The following is a 24793-nucleotide window of genomic DNA, read 5'->3' as shown; positions in this document are numbered from 1 at the left end:
GCACACACATGCATGTACACATGCCCGCCCACACACACACTTACACATGCATGTAAACACATACACGTACACACTGTGCATAAGGGTACATTGATTTACCACTAACCAAAAATTGGTTTATGCAGCAGTAAGCATTAATGAACAGTTAACTAACATTCTTGTACTAAGTGACTAATGGTGTTCATGTCAACTAACGTGTATTGTATGCATCATCTGGTAGGGTGAGGGTTAATCCAGACACTCATCCCAAGCCCCTCCGTGTGTCCCTTGTCTCCCTGCAGAGCTGCTCCACAGGGGTCTGACCTCCACCAGCACCCTGGAGGGCTGGGTGGGCCACCCGCTGGACCCCATCGGGTGCCTGTTCGCCACGCTGACGGAGACCTGCCGCATGGACGACGACAGCGGCATGGACACCGGAGGTACGCACGCAGCTCCGCCGCCACCGAGTAGTACCGCTTCCGGGCAGAATTGACCCTCCTGCTGTATCCGTTTTGTCAGACGAAATGTCGGTTTGGTTTTTTTATTGGTAGATACAATGCAGGTGGTCATTGGAATGGAGGTGGTGCACTATTTAGCAAAGAATATTCAGTGATTTCTGTAGCCGTCTCTTTATTTAGTGAAGATGATTCATTGATTCCCATAGTTCATTGATACCCCTGTCTCACTTTTTAGCAAAGATAATTCCTATGGAGAGGCTTCACCAGGCTACTCTGCACTATGCCACGTTGTGTTTTTTAGGAGCATTTTGCTGGCTTTAATGTCAACAATAGCGAGCACCATTTTTATCTGTGCTGGGCCACAGTAGTAGTAGTAGTAGTAGTAGTTGCCAAGCACTAGTACAAAACTCCATGGCTACACTGCAAAACAAAAAAAATAAAAACACACATACAGACACACAGACTGCCTTAAACAGCTCGTTGCGGCCACGGTCTAATTTCCCCCCGGTGGGATGGCTGGGGGGCTCGGGGGGTCATCAGATGGCTTGTCCCAGTCAATGGAGCCCTGGCTGGGCATTCTCCTGTCCAGACCGGCCCTATTGTACCCCAGACAGCCATAAAGTACCACACATGAATAGACTGAATGGAGCGCTATGGGGCTGTAGTCTGTGTGTGTGTGTGTGTGTGTGTGTGTGTGTGTGTGTGTGTGTGTGTGTGTGTGTGTGTGTGTGTGTGTGTGTGTGTGTGTGTGTGTGTGTGTGTGTGTGTGTGTGTGTGTGTGCGCGACCATGCATGAGTGACATCGTGTGAATCAGATCTGTGTGTGTGTGTGTGTGTGTGTGTGTGTGTGTGTGCGGTTTCCATCGCCGCTTGCCTTTTCACCTTAGCTGTGCTCTTTTCCAGCTGCAGTCAAGGCAACTAGAATAGAGCAATAGAATAGAGTTATAGGACAGAAGAGAGAGGAGTAGAATAGGGGCTGGGTCGGCAATTGTTCTCCCGAGGCTGCAGGGAACTATTGTCAGAGTAAACAATGGTGTGTGTGTGTGTGTGTGTGTGTGTGTGTGTGTGTGTGTGAGAGACTGGGTCTTGTGCTCACGTTCTGACCAATCATCGACTCCCAATCACAGTGATCCGTTCAAACGGACCAATGGGGATGTGACTGTGATTAGAAAAACAGGACGTAAAACACAATCACACACATAGTGGAAGAGCCATTCAACAGCATATGTTTTGTGTGTTGGCAGAGTGATAGATGGACACATTAGACGGACACATTAGATAGATTGATGGATATGCGTGTGTATTTCATGGATCGAAACTTAATCTTTATTTTCCCCACTCTCCATTTCTCCCTCTCTCTCTCTCCCTCTCTCTCTCTCTCTCTCTCTCTCCATGTCTCCCTCCCAGAGGGGGAGCCACGGCCCCCGGTCTACCAGCATGTGTCGGTGTGGGGGTGCGGGGAGGGTGGGGAGTCCTACCTGGCGCTGGCCCTGGAGGTGGCCCTCATGGGGATGGGACAGCAGAGGATGATGCCCGAGGGCCTGTACGCCCAGGACAAGGTGAGCAGACACACGCGCACGCACACGCACGCACGCACGCACAAATCCACCAACACACGCATACATGTATAGACATACACGAATACACACCCACACCCAATGAACAGTAATCCTGCATGCAAATTAATTGAAAACACAAGACACAACCACCGGCCAAACACACACGCACACGCCAAACAGTAAGACGGTAAGAATGTAAGACTATAAGATGGCCCAACTACACACCAGGCCATCCGTGTACTAGTGTAGTTTTGTGTGTGTGTGTGTGTATGTATGGCGGTGTGTAACCGTTTGGGGGTGGTGGTGCAGGTTTGTCGGAACGAGGAGCAGATCGTGGCCAAGCTCCAGGAGCTGGAGCTGGACGATCTACTGGTCCAGACGCTACGGAAACAGGCCCTCCAGCTGCTGGAAGGTATGGAGAGCACCGCTGTTACTGCTGCTGACATCCTTCTCTCTCTCTCTCTCTCTCTCTCTCTCTCTCTCTCTCTCTCTCTCTCTCTCTCTCTCTCTCTCTCTCTCTCTCTCTCTCTCTCTCTCTCTCTCTCTCTCTCTCTCTCTCTCTCTCTCTCTCTCTCTCTCTCTCTCTCTCTCTCTCTCTCTCTCTCTCTCCCCATCTCCTTCTGTCAATTCTGTATGAAAATCGAGAATTTCTTCCTGACCTTGAAGGAAGTAGCTATTGCTATTCATGGCTAATTATTCTTCCCTCTCAAACTTTGACAGCAACTATTTAACAATGAAGTTGTGAGCAATGTGGGACTTAAATCTCAAGTCATTGAAGCTATTAAATGAAAATGACCGTTCTGTCTCCATTTCTCTCTCTCTCTCTCTCTCTCTCTCTGTCTCTCTCTCTCTCTCTGCAGCGGGTCCGTTCAGCGGCCTGGGGGAGGTGATCCACCGGGAGAGCGTGCCGATGCACACCTACGCCAAGTACCTGTTCACCGCCCTCCTGCCGCACGACGCCGACCTCTCCTACAAGCTGGCCCTGCGCGCCATGAGGTAGGACTACAACCACTAGCCCCCTCTACACCCCCACCCTCCCCCCAGCACCCTCCCCCACCCCCCAGCCTGGCTCCACACCTCTGCTCGGCCATCAGTAGCCTCAGTGATGTGGGGTGTCGGTCGTTTTAAAGGTGACGTATTATACCACCAGGTGTGAGTGGGATTAGCCGTTACAAGGCGTTTTGAAGATCTATCCAGAACACATCGAGGTGGAGACTCCCACTTGTGATGTCAGAAGAGGCAGATTTTTTCTAAACGGCTTGTAACGGCTAATCGTAATCATAATATGTCAACCTCTAAAGCGGCTGAAGAGGAAGGCTTGGCTAAGGGCTGGGGAGGCCACCAGCGGTTTTATTCCAGAGTGTTGGTGTGTTTTGCACCTCTCTCCTTAATGCTGGGTTGTCTCTGGGTTAGAGAAGGCTCTTTCATGTGTTCAGAGCTAGCCGGTTAGGGCCGGCCGAGAGCTCGGCTGTCTGCTGCTCAGCTCGTTAGTGGGTCGTGACTCGACACGCACGCTCTTGGAAATATGTAGAATATCTTTCTTTTTTTAATGATTGCCTTTTTAATGATTGCCTTTCTTTAAATGCAAGTTCTTCCTTTGAGAAGCACTATGAAATGGTATGTGTCTGAAGGGTGCCGTGTGAATAATGACCGGGTATGGCTGTGTTACGGTTTAGCTGTAGGTCCACTCGGCGGCTCGCTAACTGCTCTGCTGTGATGTTTCGAAGAGTAGTGCAGGCAGTACGTCTCCGGCCAACTGATTGGTCTTTCAACCAGCGCTTGGCGCTGTGACGTTTCATCCTTTAGTTTAGTTTCACTTTCATTTGGTTTGTGTAGCTCCACATGGTTCGGTTCCCACCAATGAAATGCTTTCATTAATGTGGAAAGACAAAACTGCTAAACCAGTAAGAGAGAAAGAGGCGTCAAAACCACACAGACGACGCTCACACAACACCCTCCTCCGATCGACCAATAGGCTGCCGGTGCTGGAGTCGTCGGGCGGCTCAGGGGATGTGGGCCACCCCCACCACGGGATCTCCATGGTGCCGAGCCGGTACCCCCGCTGGTTCACCCTGGGACACCTGGAGTCCCAGCAGTGTGAGCTGGCCTCCACCATGCTCACCGCCGCTAAAGGTAGCGTCACACACACACACGCGCGCCGCACACACACACACACACACACACACACACACACACACACACACACACACACACGTACACACACGTACACGTACACACACGTACACACACACACGTACACACACACACACACACACACACACGCAATGCGTACACGCATACTGTTTCAAACATGTGCTTTGATACACAGCTGCACACAAGCTTGCGGACGTAGACACGGATGCATGCTTACGCACGCACGCACAGTCCACTGCTATTTGCCAGAAGCTTTCATTCAAAGCGACTTTAACATATGATAAATGTTATCTTGCATCAAAGTCCCTTTTCTCAAAATCCGGCAGCTAAATTCACCCTCTCACTCTTTCACACCCACAGGAAAGCACATATGGACAATTTCACACATGGGCACACACACCAGCATGAGCCAATACTGCTGCTATTATTTGGTCATTTAGCAGATGCAGCAGACATGCACATGTGCCTGCTTTCACGCACGCGCACACACACAGACTGAAATCACAGGCAGTGTATGCTGACGCATGTGTGTGTGTGTCTCTCTGGCGCCCCCCCAGGTGACATGCTGCGGCTGCGCACGGTGCTGGAGGCGGTCCAGAAGAACATCCACTCGTCCTCCCTCATCTTCAAGCTGGCCCAGGACGCCTTCAAGATCGCCACGCCCGGTGACCACCCCCCCGACATCACCCTGCTCAACGTGGCGCTGGAGCTGGGACTGCAGGTGTGTGTGTGTGTGTGTGTGTCTATGTCGGTCTGTGTGACTATGTGTGATATGAATGCTGATTTGCCGTAAACAAAATAATGTCAGCATTGTACTTTCATGCAGAAGAATTTATACTGTGGCCCAATTCACAGAGGAAGCCAATAAGGATGCACTCTAAAGACTCAAAGTTTGATCCTAAATATATCTATTTCATTTTCTAAACAAATCTCGAAAGTGACACCATAGATGAAAATAATTGACAGCAAAAGTAAAACCAGCAGGCAGGGTAAAACAAAAACACACTGTAAATATTCACACTTTCTTATGCGTGTTTTTTTTAACACATCCACCGAGAGACAGAAATGTGTGCTATTGCGAAGCATTGATTACATATAATCCCACCGGCAATTCTCCGAAATCATGCCATCGCACCAAAAAAATCAGTTGTGATGTGCATCACTTAGCACATCACTAGCAACTGTGTCCCCAGTCTTGTAATTTCTCGCTAAGAGGTGGCCACAACATCCCTTTTAAATCCTGGGTGCAAATTTGCAGCCTTTCCTCACAGTTTGTTTAAACCGGCCACCACATAATTAAGGCTTTTGGGTCAGTGGGTACAACTCAAAGTATTTTTCGAGGCAGCATTTTGGCTTTTATGCGGTTTCACAAAGATATATCCAAGGGCTTTTTTTCACAGCAGCGGCTAATTGAGATGGATGTATGTGGGGCATGTCTTGCATGGACTAGAAAGCTGTTGTTTTTCAACAAATACTTTGACAGAGGCTTTTAATTAAAAAAATACACTTTCTTTTCAAATGTATTTTATTATGGGCCTCTGAAGCCCTTTGAGGTTTGGGTTTTGAAGAAAGGCCGGGACCATTTGGACCATAGTCGCTTTAAATGTCTAGTTTTCTACAACTGCCCTTTAGAATAAATGTGTAACTCTTCCTCCTGTGTGTGTGTGTGTGTGTGTGTGTGTGTGTGTGTGTGTGTGTGTGTAGGTCATGAGGATGACCCTGTCCACCCTGAACTGGAGGAGAAGGGAGATGGTTCGCTGGTTAGTCACCTGTGCCACCGAAGTCGGTACGTACCAAAAATAACCACTTCCTGTCCACCTCCAGGCTGTGTCATCAAAGCCCTTCTCTCCTCTCTAATTCTTTTCAGTTATTTTCAGTCAATCTCTTCTCTGTCTAGTTTTTTGTCAGTAATGGTAGTTTTCTTTCTATTTGACTACTTTCTATTATTTTCTTCACTTATTCTGTCCTGTAATTTCCCCTCCTTTTATCTAAAATGTCTCCTCCCCTCCTTGTGTACGGTTCGTCCTACAAACCCAGCGTGCGGCGACAGTCTCCAACCAACCCCCCAACCCAACCACCACCACCGATGGCTCCCCTCTCTGACCTCTCTAATCCCCCCCCTCTCCTCTTCCCCTTCCTCCAGGCCTGCGGGCGCTGATCAGCATCCTTCAGAGCTGGTACACGCTCTTCACACCCACAGAGGCCACCAGCATCGTGGCGGCCACCGTCATGTCCCACAACACCATCCTGCGGCTCAGCCTGGACTACCCCCAGCGGGAGGAGCTGGCCAGCTGCGCGCGCACGCTGGCGCTACAGTGCGCCATGAAGGACCCGCAGAACTGCGCCCTCTCGGCCCTCACGCTCTGCGAGAAGGACCACATTGCCTTCGAGACGGCGTACCAGATCGTGATCGACGCGGCCTCCACGGGCATGACGTACTCCCAGCTGTTCACCATCGCCCGCTACATGGAGCACCGCGGCTACCCGCTGCGCTCGTTCAAGCTGGCGTCGCTGGCCATGACGCACCTCAACCTGGCGTACAACCAGGACACGCACCCGGCCATCAACGACGTGCTGTGGGCGTGCGCGCTCAGCCACTCGCTGGGCAAGAACGAGCTGGCGGCCATCATCCCCCTGGTGGTGAAGAGCGTGCACTGCGCCACCGTGCTGTCGGACATCCTGCGGCGGTGCACCATGACGGCGCCGGGCCTGGCGGGCATCCCCGGCCGCCGCAACTCGGGCAAGCTGATGTCGACGGACAAGGCGCCGCTGCGGCAGCTGCTGGACGCCACCATCTCGGCGTACATCAACACCACGCACTCGCGGCTCACGCACATCAGCCCGCGGCACTACGGCGAGTTCATCGAGTTCCTGAGCAAGGCGCGCGAGACGTTCCTGCTGGCGCAGGACGGGCACATCCAGTTCGCCCAGTTCATAGACAACCTCAAGCAGATCTACAAGGGCAAGAAAAAACTCATGATGCTGGTGCGCGAGCGCTTTGGTTGAGCTACACCCCCCCCCCCTCCCCCCCCCGCGCCGTCTACGAGCTTTCTGTGACCTCTTCAGACATCCCTCCCCCAAACCCTCCTCACCCCCCCCCCCCCCCCTCCCCCCCCTTGACAACCTGGGACTTTTTCGTCGAAATTTGGTTTCTATTTAAGTTTTTCAGTTTGGTTTTGTTTCTGATTCTCTCCGGGACGTCAAGCCCTCCGGTCCGGTGGGTCGGTCGTTGGTCCAGTGTGGGGGAGTGTGGGGGGGGAGACGAGAGGCCCTGGGAGGGAGGCTTTTTTCAAAGAAACCAAACAATTCCCCCCCCCCCTCCTTTTATGGAGTAAAACCAAGGTTGGGTTCGGAGGGAGGACGTGGACACCAAATGCTTTTTAGTCCAGCGGGGAACGCTCTCTCACTGGGGGCCGGGAAACGTGGAAAAGATGGGAGGCTTTTATAAAGACCAAGATCAAGATCACGCACCTACATGGATGCCGCAAACGCAAACCCAGTGTTATCATACTTAAACACACCTGTGTGTGTGTGTGTGTGCTTGTGTATGTGTTTGTGTCTGAGTGCTCACAGTAGAATCCGGTATGTGTAGACTGAACTTAAGCCGCCTGCTACTACCCCTGTGAGTGGGCACACACGCAGGGCGGGGCATGAGTGTGAGTCGCCTTGTGGGCCAAGGAAAGCCCTCTTCTGGGGGGCTTTTCCTGTCCGGCATCTGCAGAGCACACAATTTAAGGCGAGGTGTACGAAATATGTACCTTTATGATAACGAAAGGCATCTTTACCTAGCCTCTTCACCACTGATGATGTGTGACACGTGTGTTTGTGTGTGTGGGGGGGGGGAACCGTGAGTCAAATGACCACAATCCCCATCCCCAGATCACCACTATCGCTATATAGTTGCCTGTGGCCAAAGCCTTATTTTCATCTTCTTCTGTTTAAGCCTCCAGTGATTCAGCTCCAACCTTCTTGAACAAGATTTAGTCTCTTAGCAATATTAGCCAGATTGCTTACTGGCGGGAATCGCTGTGGTTGCCTGGCAACGTGAAGCTTTGGGAACCGCAGGAGGCCTGCCAGGGTACAGTGACAACAGAGTCCTGGGAGGGGACCAAACCTCTGCTGTGATTGGTTGGTTTTGGTGAATGCTTCTGCTCTCTTAACACGTTAACGCAAAAAAAAACATACTGGACGGACACACTCACCCTTTGTGCATCATGTTTGATTCCCCCTTTTCAGTTCCTTTGATATATATATTTTAGCTAACAGCAGTGTAAAGTACAGCAAAAGCTTGGATTTTTTTAGCGGTAGGACTGCATGTCGATGCGCAAGCACTTCACACATATACCTCTCCTCCCGAGTGCGCTCTGTCCTTTCCTTCAACATTTACTTCCAGAAACAGCTGAGCGGAACACCGCAGAACCAACGGGGCTAGCGTTCAACGGGAAAAGCGTTCAATCGGAACAATCTCTCGATTGATTGCTTTATTTTCGTTTGTTTGCGGGGTTTTTTGGAGGAAAATGAATATGGAAATGAAGGTCAGAGAAAGGGAATTTTATAGAAAGGGTAACTTTTTTTTTTTTACATTCCATGGGAATTACCTTCACCCGCCCCTCGGGTGCAAAGGTCACCGCTTTTTTTTTTATGGAAAGAAGGACGAAAAAAATAATGAGGGAAGAGGAACCAAGCAAAGGACAATAGTAAACAAAGAGAGGGAGAGACTAAACTCAGTTCTCAGGGAAAATCACTTAAAGAAACAAAATGAAAAAAAAATGTAGTAGCATTAAGCATTTAAAAAATATTGTAAATACTGAAAGTGTCAATTCAAAAAATTGTAAAGTTATAATTATTTATGATCAGTACGTTATTATTTTGGCTTTGTGTTTTGTCTGTATCCTGAGGGGGACGGGGAGGGATTACTTGAATTTGTTTTATTCTTTATTTTTCTGTTGAATTCTGGCGGGAATGTGGCGATGTTTTTTGTATTGCGCAAAGGCTTCAATGCATTTCTCAGGTGCTTCTGTGTACATTTCTCCTGTGTTCTGTTTTTCTCTACTATTATTATTATTAGTATTATTATTATTATAACTACTATTTACTGGTTAACTAACCGTTAACTACTATTATTTGTGCCGTTTAGTTTTTTTGCAATTTCAGTTTTGGTAAAAAATAGAAAAGTCAACGTTTTCTAAGGAGGGAACTTGTTATTTGTGGAGTTTACGGTTTGACTGAGGACGGTGTTTATTTTTGAACCATACAGAAAACCTTTTTACTATGCAGAATCACTCCAATATGGCCGTTGTCCCCCTTAAACACAAACACTCACACACACATCGACTGGAAAATGGGAAGAGACTAAAACATACAACCACTACTTAAAAAGATGGACACACAAGTCTCTGAAATAATGTGCTGTAGCTAGTTAGCTTAACGCTATAACCCTTCAACAATGGGGAGGGGTGGGGTTTGAAAACTGTGGAAAAAGCCTTTTTGACCGATCAATGTACAAAGTTGTGTTTTTTGTTCAAATTCGTTTTATACAATATTATTATTACAATTATAATTTGTTTTCAATCAGGACTCAAGCCTCCAGTGTCTTCTCTAGCTCAATCGTGTCTTGCTCCGACACGGTGTTAAGAAAAAAATGATAAAACAGAGGAAGAAAGAGAGAATATTGAAAAGGAGAACATTGCATTGTGCAGAAGGAACAGTCAGAACAGTCTCCTCCCTAACAGCCATCACAATCCGTTAAGTTTGATTGTCGTCTGCTTGCAAGGCAAGCAGACGAGGCAAGATGTATTCCATCGTCTTATATTCTTCCGCCTCATTTTTGATACATATATCCCCTCTTCACGTGCGCTCGCATTTAGCTTGTTAGCACGCTACCCCATTAACGCTGGTGCTTGCGTGTAAGGGTCAGCAGATGCTATGCGGTTATGCTATACAACATCATGCTATAGCATGCCAGCTCTCATGCTTGTTGCTAGGTTGGGGTGCTATAGGGCCCACGTATTTTCTTAAGCCGCGTTCATTCTTTTTTATTTTAAAGTCCAGTTCCACTGCTTTTCTCCCCTTCCCCATGAATTCCCCCAAAAGCGCAAAGGTCCAATGTAGGGTTTTATTTATTGATCTGCTTAATAATGATCGAAGAATTATAAAAATATATAATTTCACTTTTTTCACCGGTTTAATTCTTACCCAGTCCCTTCAAACAGCCTCTTCTGTATTTGACAGCCACCGATTCAAATACGGAATCACATAAAGAAAGGACTTCACCCCCTTCTCCCTACTGCCTTAAACTCTCTCTCTCTATTCCACTTCTCAATCCTTCTCCCTTCCCTCCATCGCTCCGTGTATTACCATGTACCAGTTGTTTCGCTTTGGTTTCTAATTTAAGTTCTAATTTGTTTTTTAGGAAAAATTTATAAAACCTGCGCTCGTTCACCAACTGTTCTCCATCTCTGTTCCAATACCCCATTTTCTCTGTTTGTATTTTGTCTTAACTTAAGGGAAAAGTTGAAAGTGTTTGTTGCCTCTTTGTGCTACTGATTATATAAAATAAGGTATTTCCAGTATTTGTTGCCACAAGTATGAAAGCTCACCATCAACGCGTTTGTTTTCTTTTTTTTATTCCCAATTTTGTTCTTGAGCGACTCTTCTTGCGACTCCTTTGAGCAACACTGTCTATAAAGCGAGAATTTATTACTATTTATGTAACGCTACTACCATTTTATATTGATTTGTGTTGAAATCTCAGTGCTTTTCTATGAATAAAGTGTGAAACACGTAATATACTTTTGTATCTTCTAATTCTTAGCAGTAATGTCCTAAGAATGAAACAGGAAAATGCTCCCGTAGGGAAAGAGCGGAAAAGGTATTCCGACATGTTGTTCCGCTAGCAACAAAGATTTACTGCGGGAAATATTCCTTCTCAAAAAATAACTTTGAATCTCAACGCTACTATTCGTCACAAACGATGAATAATTCAAATCGCCTCTTAAAGAAATTGTCATTATTTCAATGTTGGAGCAGGCAGGCTGGCTTCATGATTAGTAGATGAATGCGCACAAAGCAGAGCTGGACGTGGATGAAACCCTCACTAATCCAGGACCCTGATGGCATATTTCATCACGCTGCCTCAGCACATCTCTGTTCTCCTTAATTAGTGTATTAACAGAACTGTAACCACACAGCAAGGAATGGACTGGTTGGTTGATTGTGTGTATGTCTTTGTGTGTATCAGTTTGTGTGGGTTTGTGGTAAATGCGCTTATTCGTGTTATCTGACCAGATTGAAAAGTAAAAGCTCATGTTGCAAATCGTTACCTCCTACTTAAGTGTGTGTGTGGGGGTGTGTGGCTACGGTTGGACTGCATAAGTAGGCCCATAGACTCATATGATACCTTTTACAAGTATAAAGGAGAACACACACGCATAGATACACACTTAGGGGAATTGGCCTGCTCCCTATCCCAAACAAAATGACACGGGCCATCTGTGATTTATATCCCATAAGATCCTCATTCTGTGTGTGTTTGTAGAGGCCGTCCCATGGTGCATTGCGTCTGTAGACAGAAGCCATGACCTGTTGTTCGTGGTTGCATTAATACGCTGTAACTGAATGGCCCCGTGTGTGTAGGTTGTTGTATGTATGCACTTCTTCACTGTGCTAACCTCAAAGTACCAGTCTTCCCTTTGCTAAGAGTAACTAATGCCTGAATCCAGGGTTTGATCCACGAATGACAGGAACTGGGGTTGAAGAACACACGGCTAGATAAAGAGGAACATTAATTAGGGGTACATTAATTAACCATTAATTAACATTATTCAATGTAGCAATAATCATTGCATACCAGAAAGTCAACAGTTAACTCATGGTCTAGTAATCATTTACTAATGGTATGCATGTTGTTGTACGTTGCTATGGTTTCTTGTGTTCAAGCTGCTTGTAACTAGTCTGAGTGGTATTAATAAAGTTGTTTAGAATTGAAGTTAACAAAGATACTGGCATTGACTAAGGTTTTCATTCATCTCATCTCATCTTCATCCGTTTATCCGGGGTCGGGTCGCGGGGGGAGCAGCTCAAGCAGGGGGCCCCAGACTTCCCTTTCCCGAGCCACATTGACCAGCTCCGACGGGGGCTCCCGAGGCGTTCCCAGGCCAGTGTTGAGATATAATCTCTCCACCTAGTCCTGGGTCTTCCCCGAGGTCTCCTCCCCACTGGACGTGCCTGAAACACCTCCCAAGGGAGGCGCCTAGTGGGCATCCTTACCTGATGCCCGAACCACCTCAGCTGACTCCTTTCTAAGTAAAGGAGCAGCGGCTCTAATCCGAGTTCCTCACGGATGGCTGAGCTTCTCACCCTATCCCTAAGGGAGACGCCAGCCACCCTTCTGAGAAAACTCATCTTGGCCGCTTGTACCCGCGATCTCGTCCTTTCGGTCATCACCCAGCCCTCATGACCATAGGTGAGGATAGGAACGAAGATCGACCGGTAGATCGAGAGCTTTGCCTTGCGGCTCAGCTCTCTTTTCGTAACAACGGTGCGGTAAAGCGAACGCAATACCGCCCCCGCTGCTCCGATTCTCCGGCCAATCTCACGCTCCATCGTACCCTCACTCGCGAACAAGACCCCGAGGTACTTGAACTCCTTTACTTGGGCTAAGGACTCATTTCCTACCCGGAGTAAGCAATCCACCGGTTTCCAGCTAAGAGTCATGGCCTCAGATTTAGCGGTACTTATCCTCATCCCAGCCGCTTCACACTCCAGTGAGTGCTGAAGGTCACAGGCCGATGATTCAATGAGGACCACATCATCTGCAAAGAGCAGTGACGAGATCCTCAGACCACCGAACTGCAACCCCTCCCCACCACGACTACGCCTCGATATCCTGTCCATGTATATCACAAACAAGATTGCCGACAAGGCGCAGCCCAACACCCACTGAGAACGAAACTGACTGGCTGCCGAGGACGCAAACACAGCTCTCGCTTTGGGAGTACAGAGATTGGATGGCCCTGAGGAGAGACCCCCTTACCCCATACTCCCGCAGCACCTCCCACAGTTTCTCCCGGGGGACCCGGTCATACGCCTTCTCCAGATCCACAAAACACATGTAGACCGGATGGACATACTCCCAGGTCCCCTCCAGGATCCTTGCGAGAGTGAAGAGCTGGTCCGTAGTTCCACGTCCGGGCGAAAACCGCATTGTTCCTCTTCAATCTGAGGTTTGACGATCGGCCGAACCCTCCTTTCCACCTTGGAGTAGACTTTACCAGGGAGGCTGAGAAGTGTGATACCCCGGTAATTGTCACACACTCTCTGGTCCCCCTTTTTAAACAGGGGAACCACCACCCCGGTTTGCCACTCCTTTGGCACTGTACCCGACTCCCACGCAATGTTGAATTGGCGTGTCAACCATGACAGCCCCTCAACACCCAGAGCCTTTAGCATTTCTGGCTGGATCTCATCAATCCCTGGGGCTTTGCCACTGCGGAGATGTTTGACTACCTCAGTGACCTCCACCAGGGAAATTGACGACAAAACACTGTCAACCTCGAGCTCTGCCTCCAACATAGAGGGCATGTTATTCGGATTCAGGAGTTCCTCAAAGTGTTCCTTCCAACGTCCGATGACCTCCTCAGTTGAGGTCATCAGAGTCCCATCCTTACTGTACACAGCTTGGATGGTTCCTTGTTTCCCCCTCCTGAGGTGCCGGATAGTTTTCCAGAAACACTTTGGTGTCGACCGAAAGTCCTTCTCCATGGCCTCTCCAAACTTCTCCCACACCCGCTGCTTAGCCTCCGACACGGCAGCAGCTGCAGCCCTTCGAGCCTGTCGGTACCCTGCAACCGAGTCAGGAGTCCTCCAGGATATCATATCCCGGAAGGCCTCCTTCTTCAATCGGACGGCTTCCCTGACCACCGGTGTCCACCACGGTGTCCGAGGGTTACCGCCCCTTGAGGAGCCTAAGACCCGGAGGTTGGGGGCTCAATGCCCCCAACCTCCACAGGAATGCCAGAAAAACTCAGCCGGAGGTGTGAGTTGAAGATACCTAGGACGGGGGCCTCCTCCAGACGTTCCCAATTCACTCGCACTACTCGTTTGGGCTTACCAGGTCTATCCGGAAATTTCCCCCATTCCCTGATCCAACTCACCACCAGATGGTGGTCGATTGACAGTTCTGCCCCTCTCTTAACCCGAGTGCCCAAAACATGCGGCCTCAGATCAGATGACACGATCACGAAATCGATCATCGACCTTCGGCCTAGCGTACTCTGGTACCAGTTACACTTATGGGCACCCTTATGTTCGAACATGGTGTTCGTTATGGATAATCCACGACTAGCACAGAAGTCCAATAACAATAGATCAGGGAGGCCGTTCCTCCCCACCACGCCTCTCCAGGTGTCTTCATCGTTGCGCACATTTGCGTTGAAGTCTCCCAGCAGAACTACGGAGTCCCCTACCCCATTCAGGACTCCATTCAGGGTCTCCAAGAAGGCCGAGTACTCTGAACTGCTGTTTGGTGCATAAGCACAAACAACAGTCAGAGTTTTCCCCCTTACAACCCTTAGGCGCAGGGAGGCGACCCTCTCGTCTACCGGGGTAAACTCCAACACCGCGGCGCTCAGCCGGGGAGTATCCCCACACCCGCCCGGCGCCTCACGCCCTCGGCAACTCCAGAGAAGAATAGAGTCCAACCCCTATCCAAGAGTACGGTACCAGAGCTGAGACTGTGCGTGGAGGTAAGCCCCATCAGATCGAACTGATAGCGCTCCACCTCCCTCACAAGCTCCGGTTCCTTTCCCCACAGCGAGGTGACGTTCCACGTCCCCAGAGCCAGCTTCTGCCGCCCGGGTCTGGTCCGTCGAGACCCCTGACCTTCGCTGCCACCCATGTGGCTGCGCACCCCGACCCCAACGGGTCTTCCCACAGGTGGTGGGCCCATGGAATGAAGAGAGGGGGGGTGCCACGTAGTTTGTTCGGGCTGTGCCCGACCGGGCTCCGTGGCAAACCCGGCCACCAGGCGCTCGCCATCGAGCTCTCCGTCTGGGCCTGGCTCCAGACGTGGGCCCCGGGCTTCCTCCGGGCCGGGTCACATCTCCTCTTCTTTTGTTATTCATTGGAGTTTTTGGTTTTCATTTATACATTATTAAATAGTGGTAGGGTTATAGTCACAATATGTAAGATTGGTTAATTTACCCTAACCCATATGCTATAAAATAATAACTAATTACTAAATGATCTGGTAACTAATGTGTTACCAGTTTGTGCTCCTCCACCACCTTTCTGCTCTCCTCACCTTGCAATTCTCTTTAGCGAGATGACCTGTGGTGTTTCACAGGTCATAAGGGTCATACCTTGTCCCACTCCTTTTTCAACTCTTGTCCGCTGTAGACACTTACCAATGCATGGGCTATCATTCAACCCTATGCTGATGACACTCACCTGTACATTCAAACTGCCCTTAATCCCTCTGTGCCTTGTCACCTACCCTGCACAGCAAGTGAAGGATTTTGAGATCGTCAGCAGAGTCTCTCCTGGCAATAGATGCTGCACTTCATCAGCTAGTGATTGATGTCCGAAGTGTTTCAATATCTGGTAGATAGTACGCACTCAATCAGCTGGGAATGGACACTTGACTCAATAATCAAGGGTTGAATGTTACCCCATTCGTGGTCCACCAACGTCAGCCCATGACGGATGATTTGCTACTGATGATAGTGATTTATGCGTCTTCAGTTTCGTTTTTCTTTTTTGGTGCCGTCAAGTCATTGGACGATCATTCTCTGTCAGCGTGGATGCCTTTTAAACAAGTTAAAATGAACACGGTTGATACACTCATGTCACTCGTCACATTAACCGGGCAATGTAAACGGCTAACATCGAGGGCCTGGGACCATTTGGAAGTGATTTCCTTAAATCGTGAAATAGTCCTTATATTCCTGAAATAGTGAAATGGTTACACTGTTAAACATGGTGAAGTGTTGCAAGATTTCAGAAGAGGTCTTTATCGAATATCCCAACCTTTGAGTTGTCGACTTGAAGCATTGGAAAAGCTTTAAACAGATCAACAACTTGATACAAATTAATAAATAGAAAAAATTCCACACTCTGTTGGTGGTGAGGGAAGCATGGCATTCTGAAATGTGACGGAACAAGTAGCTTTTCCAAAACAACATGGTATGTAACAGCTGCTGGCATCTGTTAGCATGTTTTAAGCATGTTGCCTCCCCCCCAGGACCACTAGCATAATGATGACCATCATTCACTGTCACCGAACAGAGACCGTTTGTGTGTGTGTGTGTGTGGGTGTGTGTGTGTGTGTGTGTCTATTCATGCATGAAGTCATTGATAGATAATAGTGTGTGAAGGTGTGTGTGTGTGTGTGTGTGTGTGTGTGTGTCTATCTATTCATGCATGAAGTCCTTGATAGATAATATTGTGTGCAGATGTGTGAGAGAGAGTGAATGTGCATGCCTGTCTCTATTCACGCATGCAGTCATTGTTAGATAATATCCTGTGCAGACGTGTGGGGGTGCGTCCTTGTGCGCATATTTGTGCAAATGTTTTGTGTGTGTGTGTGTGTGTGTGTTTGTTTGTGTGGTCTCTGATAAAGCGCTGATAGTGTCCACCTCTGTCAGATGATGTACAGCCTGCTCGCTCTGACCAGATTGGATTCTCAGGCCGGCCGATCGGCTACGAGATAAAACCTGGACACACACACACACACACACACACACACACACACACACACACACACACACACACACACACACACACACACACACACACACACAAACATAATCTCTCACACACGCATACATGCACGCCAGCACACACTTAGAATTCTATACCTTGCCAGGCACAAGGGCAGCATGGGAAAATAGATCTTCTATATATCTTAAGAGTGTTTATTGTTCCCCTCACACACACACACACACACACACACACACACACACACACACACACACACACACACACACACACACACACACACACACACACCGTGGAGCCCTGTGCTCTGAAGCCCAGATGGGCCAGCCTCTTCACTCCTGCAGGGTAAATGTCTCCAATCAACCGCCATTGATTTCTGTCTCTCCGCTCTTAATTTCTTCTTCTGTTTGCCTTGCCACAAAAGATTTACCCACAATGCACAGGTTCTCTCTTGCTCTCTTTCTCTCTTGTCTGTTATTTCGCTTATTCCGTCGCTTTCTCTTTCTGAATTTCATCTTTCTGTGAGATTGTGTATTTGTTTGTGTTGTGTGTATTTGGGCATCTGTGCACCAAGGTTAGGGATCAACATGCCATGACATGCTGTCAAAAATGCATTTTGTTGTTCTCCTGACCTTTCCTAATGCCTTCCTGATATTTCAATACTTGTGTGTCTGATTACAAGCACTCTAATCAGAGTGGAACAGTTGTGTCACAGACCCTCCCAAAACTCTGGGCCTGCCTCCTCGATTGGTCCTCATTTCCTAAAGCCACTGTTCATTGGACGACACACATCCGACAGTACAGGCGGGCAGAGTAAGCCTAATCTTTAAAGGCTTGAATGTTATGCTTTTTCATCGGGCATACGTGGGTTTAGAATTCCATAATAGGTGCCTTGCTCAAATGCACTTTAATGATCGAACCCCGATGCATCCACCAACATACCTTGGTATATACAGTTTTACATTGAGATTTTGTCTTTTAGCAGACACGTTTGTCCAAAGTGACTTGCAGTGAATTCAGATATATGGTAGTGGTTAGGGCATCGCATGCAACGATGCTTACAGGTAGGCTTTAGACAGTGGGGAGCGAACTCAGTACCTTTGGTGTCATGTTACTAATAAAAAACGGCCTCAGAATAGCATTAGCAGACCTGACTCTCCATTTAAATCACAAACACGATTGTGTCACGTGATGTTATGCTTTTTATCTTTGTGTTTGTGTGTGTCGGACCTTCCAACAAAAACAACAACATCAACAGGATTTACTGCAGTCTCCTAATCTTCTGCTGAGCTCGCTCGAACATCAAAACACCATTCGGGATTAACCGATTTTTTGCACCATAATTTGTGTGGGATCTCCTTTTGAAGGAAGTAATAGCGCAGTGGTTTTATTTTAATCCAAATTATCTCTTGTATCATGGAAGTAGTTTTCACATAGAATTTTCCTAATGTGTCCGTTGACATAGTAACAAGGTCTTGGCTGGATGTTGCGCGAGAGGCGGGAAAATGTATTCACTAATCCAGCATCCCATTGGTAGTAAATTACCAAGCAACCCTACTCGCACAATTCAAATGGAGAATAGGCCTATTGGTGCAGTCAAGTCTAGTTTATGCTCGTCAGTATTTTGCACAATGTTAACTTTTGTGCTAAACTTAACTGCACACTTCTGCCTTTGTTGAATTTATTGAACCAGATATATTAATTTTTGTACATGCACGTCATCCCTGGTCCAACATTATTAACTATGCTTAGAGCACACACACACACACACACACACACACACACACACACACACACACACACACACACACACACACACACACACACACTTCAATTCTATAATGAAAAAAAAAAAGCAAAGTTGCTTTAAAATGCAATCGATCTCTTGACCAAATAGAAAAATTGGCTGAATGAACAGGGCTTTAACATGTTTATTTTTAGTAATATTCCTCTGGATTTATAGTGTGCAGCATGACACCTCCCACCCATTCTAATCAACTCATTCACACACACACACACACACACACACACCGTAATACGAATCATAAACCATGTTCTTACCATTTGGACAGATGTCAAATCAGAAAAAAAAGACTTCAAAACAAAATTTCTTTCCCAGCTCTTGGTAAAATTGTCCAACTGTTCTTCTGAAAAACAATGAGGACCAAGACAATTGTGTCTTTAAGAAGCAGTAAACCTGCCAGATGTTAAATAATTAGTGCTCACATAGGCCGCACTGCCCCCCCCCCTCAACTAATCTTCAAACTAAACCCTTCTTATGGATTATCAGTAAACTAAATTGTCCTTAAAGAAATCCTGTGATACTCCAACACAGGGCTGGACCTTGTGTGTTGTAACAAGACGACGGTGTTGGTGATCCATGGGTTACATGCTCCGCATCATGGCTGCGTTCCTTCTGGCTTGTTGGCCATTGTGAGCCGCGGCCTCGTCTCTGAATGCCGTCTTTGTTGTTTGGTTGGAAGAGAGAACATTGGTGACCGACCAAGGGCCGAGACGAGCCAATGAAAGACGCACTCAGGTGTTCTGAATCAGTGTATTTTATTTTATTAGAGCTGGGTCACACAAAGTGCGAGTTTCCCGTCTGTGGAACAACAGGCTGGATTACAATCCCGGTGTCCATGGTCTGTTTGACCTTTTATCTTGACAATACGAAAAAAAAAAACGATCTAAGCCATAGCCTCAAACTATTGCAAGTACATCACATGTTAGTCGCATTTGGTGTTTTTTACTGATACAATATACGCCCTGCGGTATAAACATCACAGCTTCTTGCAATCCTTCCGCTCCCTTTGCAGTAGCGACACACGCGCTTCCGCCATGTGACCCGCGGTCGTTACGTCCACATGTGATCATCACATCCAACGCCGTCACTGCTGCTTGTTCATCTGCCGCGAGTGCTTGTGCACGGCCTCCACGAAGGCGGCCACGCTCTCGGGGTCCATGTCCGGGTACATGCCGTGGCCCAGGTTGGCGATGTAACGCTGGGTCCCGAAGCCCTCCAGCATCGTCTTGACGATCTCAGAGATACGCTCCTGGAGGTGTGGTGGGGGGAGGCGGTAACACATTCAGAATAACGATAATCACAACCGTTAGGGGGGCCGTGGTAGAGTAGTTGGCGTGGTTAAGGTGTTTGAATCCCAGCCCAGTAGGTTCTGGGTTCGTTAGCATATATAAAAATAGATGTTGATCAATAATAATAATAACAATAAATAAATGATCAAAACAGTAAATCGTAAATACTGTCATGCCGGTTAAGTTAACTATCACTGCAATAAACCAACAACAAACAAGTGTTCCTGTGCTGTAAACTATAATCCTGTGTCTAAATTATAGTGTGTATATCTTGGGATTGTCAATTGTGTTGTAACAGCAGGTCTATTTTGGGGTCTTTCATTGTTAGAGAGTTATCTCTTGTGTTTACCTTGGGAGCATAGAGCGCACAGGGATCCATGTTGCCCTGTAGGCTAACCTTTCCTCCGGTCTGCTCGCTGAAAACACAAGGACCACTGACAGTTGGTGGTGAAACTGGAATGTGTGTTTCAAGGATAAGCCAAATGGGAACAATGCTAGCTGTTCATTACGAGGTTAGCAGGGAGGGTTAGTATTGACCTGTTTGAGCGAAACGGTCTCGTTACTAACGGTCCGAAAAACGTATGTTTGCTTTTTTTTCTTACATGTTTGTTCACAATCTTGGAAAAAAAGTTGAATTGTTCAATTGTCAGTTTCAGACACTGATAAGTATGTTTGTGTATTCATTGTAATCATCTGCACAAATTACAAGAAAGGAAGACGCTTTTAGCAAGCAAGGATAAGCAAGTCATGTGTAGATATGATAATGAGTCATAACTACACACAGACAATATGTGGAGACAGTTGGGCATTATTGACGATTGACTTCCAGTGTATGTGTGCATTTGTTACCGTGCCAACCGCGGGTCAATGGTCCAGTCCAGACTAACGACGTCATAGTAGGACTGGGACAAGTCCTCCAGGCCGTAGTGAGCATCTTTAGCAAACACAATCTGAGACACACGCAAACGTTATAGCAGGGGCAACAAAAGTCATCTTTCATAAAATGGCTCCCTCTGCTGGTGGACAGCTAGTATTACAACAGTCTCCTACACGAACATGTGTTCATGAATTTAGCAGATACTTTTTTTCAATACAACATACCATGTGAGGGACAATGCCCTGTGGGCTATGAGTGAGTGGGTCTCACCATGGGTACGTCCTGCCCCGTCTCCTTCAGCTGGTCCTTCACCCTGCTGGCGATGTCCCTCAGGTAGGGCAGGCAGAAAGCCTTGAACTCCACGGGCCCCAGGATCCCAGCGTGGCTCTCAAACACCTGCAGGGCCTGGTGCGTGAGGAGAAACGGTAACAATATTACTGCTGGTAGCGGTCACGCATCTGGCTAAGGAGGCCTACAGGTTCTGAGGTTCATTACTTACGTTTCCATAATGGTACTACTGACTAACCTACTACTGATCAATCTCGTTTTACACTAGGTTGTTACGGCTTGCAGTGTGAGCCTGTACCCAATTGCAATACAGAGATTATATACATTTAAAAAATAAGGATGTTTTTCGTATTTCACACACTTTGATTTTTTCGCCCTTGATAAACAAGATTACACTTGAAATTCAAGTGTAATCTTGTTCGACTCACCTGTGCGCCCGCGGCCACCTGGCACAGAAGGTAGTCCACGATGACGTCGGTGAGCCTCTTGAGCAGCATGTGGCTGACCTCTGGGTAGCGGTAGAGCCAGCTTTTGACCTTGGAGAAGGTCTTTGAGCCCGAGCCTTCGATCATGTAGGACATCAGGGTCCACTGGAGAGAGGGGGGAGAGAGGTGAGAGGCAATGGCAGAGCAAGAGCAAGAGAGCGATTAGGATAAAAGAGTTTGGCTCCTGAGTGGTCAGTACAAGGTGCATCATGTCAACCGGATACCATCTGGTCTTAAAACCTATCGGACCGTTTTTAATAAGCTTCCTGTAATTCACGGATTCATGAGTTCCTCTGTCTGTCTGTCTGTCTGACTGTCTCTCAGGCGAGTCTCACCGGTGCTCCAGTGAATCCGATGAGCGGCACCTTCCCCTCGATCTTGTGTCGGGTCAGGGTGATGGCCTTGAAGACGTAGTCCAGCTCCTTCTGGACGTCCACCTTGGTCTTCAGCCGCTGGAGGTCCTCTGGGTCTTTCAGGGGATCCGGGAAGGTGGGGCCCTTCCCGGGCACCATCTGCACCTCCATCCCCATGGCCTGGTGGAGCACCGTGGATGGAGGGAAAATAAACAAACAAACAGGAGCAAACAGAACGGTAAACAAAAGGAAACCAAAAGTATGTACATCACATGTACAAACATATTTCTATAATATCTGGCATTTCTGCTGATGAAATAAGTTTATATCTAGGATATACTTTAGCAATTTGAAGAAATTAAGGGACTCCAAGACAGAACCCTGAGTGACACCAGATTCAATATTGTGCCACACATAACAATGAGATGGCACTTTTATGAAAACACATTGTACTGTATAACAAATGGATGTTTTAGTATTTACGTCACCTGCGGTACAACCAGGATGTCTGAGAAGATGATGGACGCATCAAAGTCAAAACGTCTGAGAGGCTACATTAAGAAAGAAAACACTACAGTAAGAATTAAGTATGATGTACAAAGCAACAGTGAGAATTAAGTATGAAGTACGAACTTACAGTAAGAATTGAGTACTAAGTATGACGCCTCAGTAAGAATTTAGAACGAAATACCAATCCACAATAATAAATTAGGTAATTAAGTATGAATACACAGAGCCATGGATGTTCATGAAGGAAGGTAAACATTATGATGAGAGGATTTCAATGTATTGAACGATTGAATGAAAACGTTGTAAAGAAAGACTAGAGAAATGGCGGTGGAACCTGAAGAGTGAGTTCACAGCAGGCCTCTGGTGAGCGGCATGTATCGAAGAAGTCCTTCCCTGCCCGGAACTCCCGGAACTCTACACATGCACACACATAAAAGTAGATACATTATTAACACATGTTCGAGTATCATGCTATGATGAGGGAAATCTTTTACATGAATTGCTACTATTTTTTGCAGACTGGCTGATCTCTGTTGTAACTGCATTTCTTCAATACTCACTTTTCCATAACGCTTACTATTGACCTCCGTGAGCTTGATTTAAATGTATGGGCCACAGTTTGTCTGTCTGTGTGTTATGGGAGAATTTTACTATACCCTTTAAAATCAATATCTTGCCTTGTTTGCCAGCCAGCCTGCCTGCCTGCCTGCCTGTCAGTCTCTCTGTGTGTCTGTACCTGGAAGGTAGCGGCCAGCCTGTCTCATGCACCACACAGGGACATGCTGGGTCTGTTCTCCCCGTGCTGCCCGCAGGAACGTGTCGTTCTTCAGCTGCGGGAAGTCTTTGGGTCTGGAAGAGGGACAGAGCCATGCGATGCAGCATGTTGATCAGCAACTAGAACTGGAGTAGGTGGGAACCCAGGAGCATACAACAGCACCAAGGTATACGCTGCCCTCATATGTTGAAGAACTTGAAGGACATTTTTAAATAAGCTACAGATGGAGACACTTTTCGGTTGCTTGAGTTTTTTTGATATTTTTGATAGTTCAAATCATCAAAAATATCTATAATTTAACAATTTATTTTCAGATATTCAAATATGATACACCCTTCTCTTATCTTACTGCCTTATTTTCCCGCCCATCACACCAACTGAAGAGAAAAGATAGCCCTCCCTCTCTTATCTCTTTCTGGCAGCGATACAACCGTTGAGTAACCCAGAAACACGCAGCAGGAGAAACATGTTTCCTCACATTTTTCCTGCCATTTCAACTAGTTACGTTAAGGGCCCCCAACAGCATGGAAGTCATGTATGATTTCGATCATATAGGCCTTACTTAGCGCATTTTTTTAATTCAACCATGAGCAATAAACTCAACAATAATGTGTTGCAATGCATATTTGATTCATTATTATCCTATCGATATGTGAAGAACAACATATTGCCACCCATCACGGCTGCAGTGATTGGGCCAGGTTACTTGATGGGAACACCTGGCCAGGTGTTTCGACGTTTACATACCGAGGGGCGAGGATAAGCAGGGAATCTCCCTATGTGAAGTTTAATTTTGAGCAAAATATTGACACGGACGTGCTTCAAGGTGAATTAAATCGTTTGATCGTTGGAATGCGGTTGACCTTTAAATGGGATCCCTATGTAGCCCAGTAGGCTGGGTCACCGATGGAGCTATGGGAACCAGTACCGTAGTGCGCTGGGTCACCCGTGGAGCTATGAGAACCAGTACCCTAGTGTGCTGGGTCACCAATGGTGATATGACAACCAGTACCATGCTTACAAAAAGCAGAGATGCTAAAACATCTGCAGAAGTTGAGAAGTAGTCTATCTAATTTGTACTTTAAAACCAAAATAACATTTCGAATTACACGCCCAATCGAAATTGATACTTTTGAGTCCAGAGAACGATCAGGGTTATGTGTTTTTATAATGTCCTCATATTGTGCTCGTCAGTCTCTTTATCCTGTTGAAACAGTAATAAATAACATGCGTGGCTCAGCGTTAAACATACTCACAGAATAAGCTCGTCCTTGCTCATGGTGAAAAAGATAAGTTAACAGTCTTCTTGCTCGGGATGTCGCTCGCAGCCTGCTGTCATTCAGACTCACTTACAAAACACTCGAGTCGTTACTACTGAGCTACAGGCAGCGGCCATGTTGGCAAAAGTCATGTGACATGTGGTGGATGCGCGGAATGGATTTCAAAATAAAATATTGTCTAAAGAAGTTAAAGCTCGATGATTTTCAATCGTTTCAGAACGGTCAATTAAACTAAGACTAAGCCATGTGTAAGGGCATAAATAAA

General features: G+C 47.1%; 2 protein-coding genes across 2 annotated transcripts in view; one reads left to right on the top strand and one right to left on the bottom strand.

Annotated features, from left to right (window-relative positions):
• Positions 1 to 10937, top strand: part of zswim5 (zinc finger, SWIM-type containing 5) — a 47253-nt gene extending 36316 nt beyond the window's left edge. The window contains exons 9-16 of the mRNA XM_060059062.1: positions 282 to 419; positions 1845 to 1996; positions 2306 to 2408; positions 2857 to 2992; positions 3972 to 4129; positions 4708 to 4871; positions 5855 to 5936; positions 6294 to 10937. Of these exons, the coding sequence (XP_059915045.1) occupies positions 282 to 419; positions 1845 to 1996; positions 2306 to 2408; positions 2857 to 2992; positions 3972 to 4129; positions 4708 to 4871; positions 5855 to 5936; positions 6294 to 7156 (1796 nt within the window). The 3' untranslated portion in view covers positions 7157 to 10937. The remainder of the gene's footprint in view (positions 1 to 281; positions 420 to 1844; positions 1997 to 2305; positions 2409 to 2856; positions 2993 to 3971; positions 4130 to 4707; positions 4872 to 5854; positions 5937 to 6293) is intronic.
• An 8472-nt stretch (positions 10938 to 19409) lies between these two features.
• urod (uroporphyrinogen decarboxylase) lies at positions 19410 to 24664 on the bottom strand. The gene is made up of 10 exons (XM_060059061.1): positions 24505 to 24664; positions 23210 to 23322; positions 22808 to 22887; positions 22452 to 22514; positions 21946 to 22143; positions 21554 to 21715; positions 21108 to 21242; positions 20810 to 20910; positions 20310 to 20376; positions 19410 to 19920 (listed from the first exon to the last, which is right to left on the bottom strand). The coding sequence occupies exons 1-10, from the start codon at positions 24525 to 24527 to the stop codon at positions 19756 to 19758; spliced, it is 1107 nt and encodes a 368-aa protein (XP_059915044.1). The 5' UTR covers positions 24528 to 24664; the 3' UTR covers positions 19410 to 19755.
• Positions 24665 to 24793: the final 129 nt, after the last annotated feature.

Source organism: Gadus macrocephalus, chromosome 8 (assembly GCF_031168955.1).
Source record: "Gadus macrocephalus chromosome 8, ASM3116895v1".
NCBI lineage: Eukaryota > Metazoa > Chordata > Actinopteri > Gadiformes > Gadidae > Gadus > Gadus macrocephalus.
This window is presented reverse-complemented; position numbering and strand designations above follow the sequence as displayed.

Coding starts and splice junctions, on each gene's coding strand:
- urod (XM_060059061.1), bottom strand. CDS start 24,527: ATGAGCAAGGACGAGCTTATTCT. Junction 23,323..24,504: donor AGCAAGGACGAGCTTATTCT/GTGAGTATGTTT, acceptor TCCCTCTTCCAG/ACCCAAAGACTTCCCGCAGC. Junction 21,243..21,553: donor AGGTGGCCGCGGGCGCACAG/GTGAGTCGAACA, acceptor CTCACGCACCAG/GCCCTGCAGGTGTTTGAGAG.